Source organism: Triticum aestivum, chromosome 1A, assembly GCF_018294505.1.
Source record: "Triticum aestivum cultivar Chinese Spring chromosome 1A, IWGSC CS RefSeq v2.1, whole genome shotgun sequence".
NCBI lineage: Eukaryota > Viridiplantae > Streptophyta > Magnoliopsida > Poales > Poaceae > Triticum > Triticum aestivum.
In genome coordinates this window covers 558430687-558441516 of record NC_057794.1, presented here as the reverse complement: position 1 = coordinate 558441516, position 10830 = coordinate 558430687, and the positions used below count along the sequence as shown (strand labels likewise).

Below are 10830 nucleotides of genomic sequence, written 5' to 3'. Positions count from 1 at the left end.
ATCCAACCCATCATCGTCCAGCAAGCCTACGATGGAATTACTCACGCACGGTGGTGAGCATCATGAAATTGGTGATGGAGGAAGGTTGATGATGACGATGGCGACGGATTCCCCTCTCCGAAGCCCCGAACAGACTCTAGATCAGCCCTCCCGAGAGAGTTTAGGGCTTGGCAGTGGTTCCATATCGTAAAACGCGATGAATCCTTCTCCCTGATTTTTTTCTCCCCGAACACGAATATATAGAGTTGGAGTTGAGGTCGGAGGAGCACCGGGGGGCCACGAGGCAGGGGGCGCGCCCAGGGGGTAGGCGCGCCCCCCACCCTCGTGGACAGGGTGTGGGCCCCCTGGCCTTGATTCTTTCGCCAGTATTTTTTATATATTCCAAAAATAATCTCCGTTGATTTTCAGGTCATTCCAAGAACTTCCATTTCTGCACAAAAATAACACCATGGCAATTTTGCTGAAAACAGCGTCAGTCCGGGTTAGTTCCATTCAAATCATGCAAGTTAGAGTCCAAAATAAGGGCAAAAGTGTTTGGAAAAGTAGATACATTGCAGACGTATCAGTGGCACGAGTGAATTGGGTTTTGTGTGTGGCGTGGTGCATTGTACATAGGCCTAAGAGCATCTACAGTCGGGCACCCCAAACCATCTCCAAACGCTCGGGCGGACGGCCCGGTCACTGATCGGTAGTGAAAAAATACCCAGACAGGTGCCTTCAACAGTCCTCAAATGCCCGGGCTGCTCGATGCCCCTCATTTCCAGCCAAAATATGGGGCGGATATGGGGTGGCCTGGGCGCATCCGCCATGTCGGCTTGGCCCAGCCTAGCCCACGTGTGCCACACAAATATCCCATCCGGAAAACCCTAGACCATAGTCAATCCGAACTCCACTTCAGTCCCCTCTCCATCCACTCCACTTCTTATCCCCTCCGAACCCATTTGATGGCCGGCGACCGAAGCAGTGCTGCCTCCAGTGGGGAATCCGGCTCCGACAATGACTTGGCGAGCCTGCTGCGCGAAGCGGAGCCCGATGATGTGGAGGAGGTCACCTTCCGCATCGTGTTGATGCGTTCGAAGCTTGACCAAGGCGGATCCGGCAATGGCAGACCTACTTCGTTAGCGCCCGTCGCCCTCAACATAGCACCGACGACGTCGCCGGCCCTTCCCGCTCGGCGCGCAGCTCCTGTTGCTTCGCTCTTCTCATTCAGGTACGCCACCCACTACCACCACCCTCTGCTCCGAAAGTGGTACCGACCACCGCTGGGTCCTCGAGTTGTTGGAGCGCGAGGCAAACAAAGAGGTTGCGGCGAAGGTGAAGGCGGCCCGCCATGCGAAGGAGCGGCACCTCCTGCTCCGCAGGCTGCTGAGCAAAAGGTGCAGGTTCGACTCTGACCTAGCCACCTCCATCTCCGATGATGACATACCTCCGCACGCCGACGCCTACATGGAGGAGAGGCACAGTCGCGCCGACGACCAGAAGAGGAAGGCGTCGGCGAGGAAGTGTTGATTTCCTCTGCACTTCCCCGTTCTAATTATATTTTATCTTTGTTTTAAGTAATTTGTAGTATGGAACTATGGGTTTGCAATGTCCACCGTTGAACTCCGATGAACTATGATCCTTTTGTCCGGCAATGAAATAATGATAGGGTGAACTGCGTGTTGGTCATGTTTTATGTATGTTGCATGGTTTTAAGGTTTCGGATACGAGGGACGCGTGTGTGGAAGCCAACATACAAGGCATACCCGGTCAGTGTCCTCGGACGCGCCCGGGCGCGTCCGCGGACGTTTGAGGACTTGGATTTGCTATGTCTTACTGTAGATGCTCTAAGGTCATGCATACCAGTGCAATCAAAGTAGGGAAGTTGGGGAAAATGGAGGTCCATTTCGGTGTATATGGATGGTTAATTTGGTTTATGTAGTATGAAAATGAAAACAGGCCATACGCCCAAACACAAACAATTAGGGACGGAAATATCAAACTGAACACTATAAACCGAATAAAACATGAATATCGATCAACTCAGTTTGGTTCAATTCTTCGATTTTCGATGTAAAAGTGCTCACCTCTAACCGCAAGAGCCCGCAAAAAGAAAACTTATCTCACGACACGGGCGGCAAAGCATGTATCACCCTCTAGTAGTAACTAAGCATGGTTCCCTAAAAATGTAACCGGGCCATTGTTGCTGTGGAGCGTCGACCGGGGTCTATCCCCATGCACCTCAGCCCCAGAAACGGTTCCTCCGTCCGACGGAGTCGAAGGAGAGTCGCCGGATCTGCCGCCACAAGCCACAAACCTTGCACGGGATCACATCTTCTCGGGCACATCGTCGTGTCTGCCATCATGTTGAACAACGCTGGCCACACATCTCCGATACAAGCGCCCAGACCACAGGATGATGCCGGAGGCAGCACAACCCAAGCAGAGGTAGGTCCGGGGCACACAACCGCCAACACTTGGTCGCCACCGCCACCATGCCAAGAAAGCCGATTAGGTGATGGTGCGTCCTCAGCTCATTTGATGGTGGCTTCCTGCATCTCTCTCCAGCGTTCGTTGCGGCGGCGGCGGTGGGCCGATTCAGGTGTTTGGCTTCGTGTGTTCAGGAACTTCTAGGGACTTGACTGTATTCTTCTTTCTTTTGCGGGAGTTTTCTTTGCACATAGGCTAGGACTTTTGTCCTCTCTCGTGTTATATGTATGTTTGTACGTGTGGGTCTTGTACTATTGTATTTGTTGCTAATGGAGCACGTAGTAATTTCTTAAAAAAGTAACCGGGCATGCAAAATTCTGGAATTGGAATGGCATAATTGCCTAATTATTCTTTTCTAATTATTATTTTTCATTTAGCGACAACATTATTTACTTCCTTATTCATACCAAGTGCAAATTAAAGTCCACATATTGACATTGTATAGTTCGATTCTAGCTTTTTCTCAGTACTTATATTGTTTCTTCGAGGATCTTTCTTCTACCAAACACACACCAAAGCCGCCACAGCCTTCCGCATCCAAGTTCCAAACACCACTTCCTGCTCCAGCACCGACTTCGCCGGCGACCTAACAATGGTCGACGTTTACCACCGGCCGACGCTCCCGCACGGCCTCCCGCGCCATCCTTACCACGCCGCCGGCCTTCGCCGCCTCTCCACCCGCGCCTCGGCACCCAGTACCCCGGCTCCTCCATCTCCCTCCGCAGCGGCGCCCTCCTCCGCGGCGGTTCTCGCTCACCTCGCTGCGGCCGGGGTGCCCGTCCTCCCGGGCCTCTCCGCAACCGAGCTTGCCCTCGTGGAGGCCGCTCTCGGTGGCGTCCAGCTCCCGCCCGACCTCCGCGAGCTCCTGGCGCTGGGCGTGCCCTCGGGGGACGACTTCCCGCACTACCGCTCCTCCGCGGGGCTCCGCCTCCTCCGCTTCGCCGCGCAAGAGGTCCCCGCCGCGGTCGCCGCGACGCAGCCCCTCGCCCCCGGCCGACGCGCGGGGCGACCTCCGCCTCCCCTCGTCCCGCTCTGCGGCCGGCATTACGTGCCGGCGACGCCCTGCCTCGTGGGAAACCCGGTGTTCCACGTGTCCAACTCCGGCGTGACGTTCGCGGGCGCCAACGTGGCCGACTTCCTCCTCCGCGCCTTCGCCGCCGAGGCCGAGCCGCCGCCGCTCCGGCGCCAGCTGTCCGCGCCGGTGACGCCGTCCCCCGCGACGCCGTCGAACACGGCGCGCCGGAGCCTGGACTCGGTCACCGGCAGGGCTCCGCGCTGGATCGAGTTCTGGAGCGACGCCGCCGCGGCCGGGGACCGTTTCCTGGAGGTCGTCCCGACGGGCGCCACGACCACGAACACCTCCGCGGGGCCGGAGCCGGAGTGGCTGCGGCGCATCCTGGAGCAGGCAGGCTCCGCGCTGACGCGGGGCGGGTGGGACGCCGGCGACGTGGAGGAGATGACGGGTCCCAACGGCGAGGCGAACGTGGACGTGGCATTGGCGCTGACGGTGGACCGGTGGTGCGGGGAGCTGAGCAGGGGACGGTGGGGCGCGGAGGAGGTGGTGGAGATGCTGGGGCCGCTGCTGGGGCCAAGCAGGAAGGCGCGGCGGGCGGCGGTGGCGCTGCCGCCGGACGTGGCTGCGCGGGTGGGGCGGCTCGCCGAGGCGGTGTCGCGGGCGGTCGGGCCCCGTGGGGGTGGCCGATCGAAACCCCCGAGGCCATTTTGAAAATCTATCATTGTTTTCAGGTTCCTAGCCTGGCCAAAAAACTGTGGCGTCTGTGCCCCTGTTCCCTCGCTCGCAGTGTTTGAGTGCGTGCGTGCGTGCACGTGTACTCCACTTGTTCAGATCAGTGCATGCATGCATTCATGCATGGTTTATTTACGAGATCCGGTGCAGAGACGCACGCAGCAGGCCATTGTCGGGCGATGAACGACGTGGTCGAGCCGGGAGCGCACGGTCGGGTCGGATGTCGGGGGCGTGGAGCAGCGCAGCGTGGCCGGCGGATTGGGGACGGACATGGGAGCGACAATCGGAGCTAGGGGGACGCACGGGTAAGAACGACTCTAGCAGACCCGTAAAACCCGGACCCGTATAAGGGGCGGCGCGAGCGAAGTCAGATTCAGACCCCGTAAAACGGACTCGTAAAAAAGGATATTCGGTGAATATGCTCTTTTATGGGTCGGCTACGTGGGGTCTGCTCGGCCACTTCCGCATCGACCCGCAAAATGAAGACGCCCAATTATTGAATTTGACATTGATTCCGACAAATGAGTTCAAATTCAAACAATAGAACACCGTTTACACGCAAATAAAAAATTAGTTTTCTAGGACAAACACAAAAGGGGGTCTTGCAAAAGTGACGACCACGCTCGGCATCATCTTGGTCGATTTTCACTCCGCGCCATCGAGTCCATGGAGGTTATCGGAACCACCGAGTCCATCTCCGTCGCTTGTTCCAATTCCCGCACCGAAATCATCGGCTGGTGCACTAAACGCATCGACGACATTGGTTCCAAACCCCATTGAGAAAACACCTCCAGCACTGTAACACGCACTGGGCGACACAACCATTCTTCTTTTCAAGATTTCTCTTCTTGCCATATCATGCCATTCTTTGGTGAGGTCGTCCATGTCATTGCGGTTCAATGTCATGATCTTATTCTCTTCGGCAAGCAATTTGGACATGGCTTTGTTTTCAACGGCACGTGCCCTTCTCTCCTCAGTGGCCGTTTTGCGCAGCCCCTCATCCTTAAGCAATTGCCACTTTTCTTGCTTCTCTCGTGCCTTCTTCTCGACCAACTCTTTCTTAATCTCCAACGTCTTTGCTAACATCAACTCATTTGATTTCACCATGGCATCAATCTTGTCCCGCAAGCTCGACACTTCATGCTCTCTCTTCATCTTCTCCTTAGTCTTCTTGTTGCCATCGGGCTTGTTCAAGTTTCTTGGGCCATCATCATCCTCAACTTCATCCATGTTTGTAAGTGAACCTCTCTTCGGTGGGGATTCTTATCAATCAACTTCCACTTCTCGCACTCTTTGAGCAAGTCTCAACATGGTCGGCGACGAGATCCGCCGGAGGGGATTGAGCGTGCGCAACCTCGACGGTGATGGGGGATGGCAGGGAGTCATCCATGGCGGCGAAGGACTGCCGGGGAAGATGCACTGGAGCGGGCGGTGGCGGGGGCAATGGTGGCGAAAGGGAGGGGGAGCGAGAACGGCTGCACGGAAATTTCCCTCGCGCCAAATCTCAATGTGGATAGGGGCCGAGCTCGGGTCGGCCTCCCACCCCGTGAATCTAGAAGTCGGGGGAGATCTTTTGCCATGCCCCGCAAAAAAAATTACGGGTCGGACGCGTTTGCGGTGTCTGGTCGGGCAGGATTTTTAGCGTCGACCCGTATTTTGGCGGTTATTTTGCGGGTCGCGACGTTATGCAGGGTCTGCTAGAGATGCTCTAACAGAGAGGAGGGTGTGGGTCTGCATTGTTGTTCTTCGAGTTTTGAAGAAGGTGACTCATAGGCGCCGGACAACAGGCCAAAATTTGGATCGGTCAGCGGTACAACGTTGGATACAGGCACATGTAACCATCAGATCCAGAGAGAGAAACAATCCCCTCTTCGCTCGCGCGCACGACTCCATGACCTACCACCGCCTCCTGCTGGCAGCTCGCCGGAGCCGCTCATCCACGTCGCTTGCCGGTTGCAACACCGGTGCTCACTGGTTTGCCCGGCGTAGTAAATTGTAGTGCCGGTTCCAGCAAAAAAATCAGCCTTCGGTTTGCAGCTTTTTCATTGAAAGTCGTCGTTGTAGCCGTTTGCAGACGAGGTGGTAGCGACAAATTCACTGGTTCCACCAAGAAAATGGATCCAGTGGGAAAAAATCAAAAGAAGGGGTGGTAGCAAAAATTAAATATAATGGTAGCAAAAATCAAATATAAAGGTAGCAAAAACAAAGGCCGTGGTTGCAAATTTGTAGTGGTTCCGAGCAAAACAGATGGATCCAGAAAAAAAATCAAAGACAAGGTGGTAGCACAAATCGAAGACGGCGGTAACAAAAAACATTGGAGTGGTCCCATATACATCCAACTAAACAATCAAAGACGGGTGCAAAAAATCAAACTGGACGGTGGTACCCAAAAACAAAAACGATGGTAACAAAAAATCGGACCGGCTGTAGCAAAACGATCACACTAAAAAAATGGCGGCAGCGCCTCCCTGGCGGCTCGGGGGCAACCCTAGACGCCGCACCTTCCCCCGTCGCGCCACCGCCAAAGGCTCAGCCGGCGAAGTGTGCGCAGGTGCCTGTGAAGGCGGCAGCGAGGCCTTTCCCTCGGTGCGGTGGCCTCCTGCCGCCGGCCAGGCCTCCCACGTGATTCGGCCACCGTCGGCGACGGCTGCTCGCGCCGGCGCGGATCCGGCCGTCCCGCCCCTCCCCTCATCGCCTCCCTCCCCTTCAGTAAGCCGGCTGCTGCCCGTCCTTGGCGCCGAGGAAGCTCTCCGTCCCTTCCTGCTCATGCCAGATCTGGCCGAGCTGGAGGCCGGGGCCTCCTCGGCTGCCTCGGGCCCTCCCACATCTCCTGTTGTGGCGTCGCAGCAGCGGCCGTCTTCTCTGAGCTTCGGTCATGGCAACGGGACTACATCCTCGTTTGGTTACCGGTGGTGCTCCCCAGCAGCGGCTGCTCTTGCGGCGCGCCGGCCTGACTGCTAGGCGGGTGTTTGAGACCCACGATGGGCGTTCTGCCAAGGGAGGCTCTGGCCACGGCAGCCTTGGACCGTGTTCTCCAGTTCTCTCGGCTTGCCGGTGTCCTCTGCCAGTGCTTCTCCGGTCCTCGGCGCTTTAGAGGTTGCGTTCTCCAACCTCTCGGTTTGCCGGTGTCCTGATTGCCGCGTCTCCGACGGTCCGGATTTGCGTCTCTCCAGTTTCGGGCTTGTCGGCATCGTTGGCGTCGTCGCTTTCCCCCGTGTTGGCCTCCTATGCTTCGCCGCCTCCCCAACCCCAACCCCGATCACCTCCTGCCTCGTCCCCGCGCCATGTCCAAGGCTCACGTGTCCGGCGACGCCGGTGCCTTCGTGTTGCACCGGGCGTGGCTCCTCTTTCTTGTGGTGTCATCTTCGACCAACGTTTGGTTTCCATGCCTCCTTATCATGATCCGGTGGCTATGGGATTGCTCAGATTTGGGCCGGGGCGAAATCGCCGCTTGGCTTGCCGATGCTGGCAGCGGCGACACTTGCGAGCGTCGTTCCCTCCTTGGAGGCGTTGCTATGGCCCCCTTTATGTGCCCCTCCTCGAGCATCATGGGAAACCCTAGGTCCGATTCCTCGGATCGGACGGCGACGGTGCCACTGCGTCATCCTCCTTCTTGAAGGCGTCATCTTGTTGGCTCGCGGTGTCCCCGGTGTTTGTTTTTGGAGATGCTGGATGTCATGTTGGTTCGGGTTGCCGCTCAAGGCGTGGTTTTTCAGGGCGCTATGTACGACTTCCACGGTGCTTCTCCTATGTCTTCTGGCTCCGACTAGGTCGGGTCCTTCTGCCCACTTCCTGATCTTCCGGTGCTATTGGTGGGGGTACGTTGATCCGATCGAGCCTGGAGCAGTGGATGCGGGGCGGACGTTCTCGTGAGGTCACGACGCGGTCTGAGTTCCTGTGTCCCGCATCCTCGCCTTCTTTGGCTAGAGGCCGGATTAGGGGGGTTTAGCTGTGTTTTTTCTTGTTTTGGGCCGAGCATCCCATGTCTTTCTGCTCCGGGCATCATGTTCACGCCCTCTTGCATCTTGTGTCATATGATGTATCCTCTCTTGTATTACTTCTCTTTTACTATCAATGAAATGATATGCAAGCTTTGCGTATTCAAAAAAATAGCGACGGTCTAACGCAACACCGGTGCTCGTTGTCTTGCTGATTGCAGTTTTTCCCTGATGAGAAGCAACGCTAAGCGTCGCCGTTGCCAACACTTGCGGCAACTATTTCTAGCATCTGCAGCGGCTGGTTGCAGCTCTTGTTTCAATGGGCGTAGGGGCTGGCGTTGCGGCTGAGACAACTCACGACGGCTCGCGGCAGTGGCTGCTGAGACAGCTCGCGGAGGCGGACTGGGATCAGGTGACATGCGCTACGGTGACATGCACGGTGATATTGCGGCCCAAATTCAAATTTAAATATTGTGAAAATTTTGAAAAAAATTATGCAGGTTCACAGCACATATTAAGATAATCCCTAAAAATTTCAGATCAAAATTTGAAACATACATCGAGAAACGAAAAAGAGAAATCTGTCATGAATAGTTTCTGGATGGTTTTCTGTAGACTATTCACATCTGAGTTTCTCTTTTTCGTTTCTCGATGTATGTTTCGAATTTTGATCTGAAATTTTTAGAGGTTATCTTAATATGTGCTGTGAACATACATGATTTTTTTCAAAAAAATTCACAATGTTTAAATTTGAATTTGAACCGCATGTCACCGTGCATATCACCGTAGCGCATGTCACCTGATTCCAGTCCCGTGGAGGCAGCCTCGAAGGCATGAATGGGCGGCAGCGGTAGGAATTGTTGCTCGGTGTGCTCGTAGAAGAAAAATGGAGAAAAGGATAAGGTAGGCGCTCAGGAGAACGAGAGGAGAGCCACCCGCGTGAACAGACAAGGGAGTCATGTGGGCCCTGAACAGGCTGTGTGGTAAAAAGGTTGTGTGACGCTCGCGAGATCGAAGGGTAGGCATTGCTGAATCGGAGCGCGTCAGTGTGACCGGCCGAAAGCTTCACCAGTCGACCGGTGATAAACGTTTCCCTTTGAAGAATATACTTAATTTTTTTTTGAGACAAACTGCAAAACTTTATTACGTCGTCACAATGTTTATAGAGACGAAATTAAGATCGTTGGGCTGGCCTAACCAAACATGGCGACCAACCCCAAGAGATAAAGCGTGCTTTGCTAGTTTGTGAGCCTCGATATTCGAGCTCATAAATTCATGAATTATATTACAAGCCTCAAATTCAGACCTATGTTGTAAGAATACACCTAATGGCAGCAGCGGACCGATGACTCAGAAGACTTCCAGATGTGTGGAATATTTCGAGGGAGGAGTTGTTTAGATTTACGGGGCCAGACTGGCTTCTTATCCTTCTTGACCAATTGGGGTCTCCGGTACGCGAGCAAGTGTTATTTATGTTCTGGAGAGCTTGGCATCTGAGGAACGATTTGATTTTTGAAAAAGGGAAAGAATCGGTGAATGCGTCTATTATCTTCGTGGATAATTATTGGAAGACTTTTTCCACTTCCAACGCTGGTGTGCAAGTGGACCAAAGCACCAAAGGGAAGGGGGTGATGGGGAATGGGGAGAATCTTAGTCCCCAAAAAGAAAATGAGCGTGTTGTTTGGAAGCCTCCAAAGCGGGAGTATATTAAGATAAATGTTGATGCTAGTTTTGTGGAGAGCCTGAGATTTACTAGCGTTGGGGTTGTCGATAGGAATCATCTAGGAGAAGTCCTGGTGTCTTTTTGGGATTTTATCCGATTGTGCTCCGGAGCGGAGGAGGCGGAACTTCGTGCGTGCCTCGCCGGGCTGTACATTGGTATTTCTCTTCACAAACCAATTATCTTGAAAACTGACTGCTCCTTTGCTGCATCTTTCCTAGCGAAAGAAATTGTTGACAGGTCTCTTTATGTGGATCTAAAAATGGAAGCGATCAGCGCCTTCAAGTTTATTGTTGATCTCAAGATTGTTAAGATTGATAGGCAGGCTAATAAGGTGGCGCATGAGATAGTAAAATTTAGTTTTGATACCATGTCTGATGGTATTCTATGTAATTCTGTTTCGCCCTGCGTGGCTAATTATGTAATGAACGATTGTTATACTATTGTTATTTGATCAATATATGGGTGGAGTTTTTCAAAAATAAAAATAAAAAATTGGATGGCCGGCCTTACACGCCTGTAAGCTGTAACGACAACTCAGATCGGTTCCGGCTCCAGTAGCCGGCTATGTATTTGGAGACACTGCTCTCTTGTAGTGATTTTTTTTCAAAATATATTCAAATGTTCAAAAACTTGCTCCATGACATTTAAAAAAATCTTCATGAAATACAAAAATGTGTTCACCTGATTTTTAAAACATGTTTATGATATATATAAAATGTTCGTCCCATTTTAAAAATGTTCACGATATATAAATGTACATACCATTTTAAAAAAATGTTAACGCATTTTAAAAAATCTTCAAAAATTGCAAAAACTTGTTTGTGCAAGTTATAAGAAATATTCATGGCATATAAAAATGTTCACTCAGTTTTTTTTTACAAAATATCATGAATTTTCAGAAAATGGGGAAAGAATCAGGAATAGAAAAACAAATTAAGAAGAAGCAAAAATTA

General features: G+C 53.1%; 1 protein-coding gene across 1 annotated transcript; it reads left to right on the top strand.

Moving 5' to 3' along the window:
• Window positions 1-2933: 2933 nt before the first annotated feature.
• Window positions 2934-4270, top strand: LOC123181124 (uncharacterized). The gene has a single exon (XM_044593352.1). It carries the CDS (start codon window positions 3062-3064, stop codon window positions 4193-4195), a length of 1134 nt encoding a protein of 377 aa, XP_044449287.1. The 5' UTR covers window positions 2934-3061; the 3' UTR covers window positions 4196-4270.
• Window positions 4271-10830: the final 6560 nt, after the last annotated feature.

Bases quoted from the DNA above. Each gene is read 5' to 3' on its own strand.
- LOC123181124 (XM_044593352.1), top strand. From the start codon at position 3,062: ATGGTCGACGTTTACCACCGGCCGACGCTCCCGCACGGCCTCCCGCGC.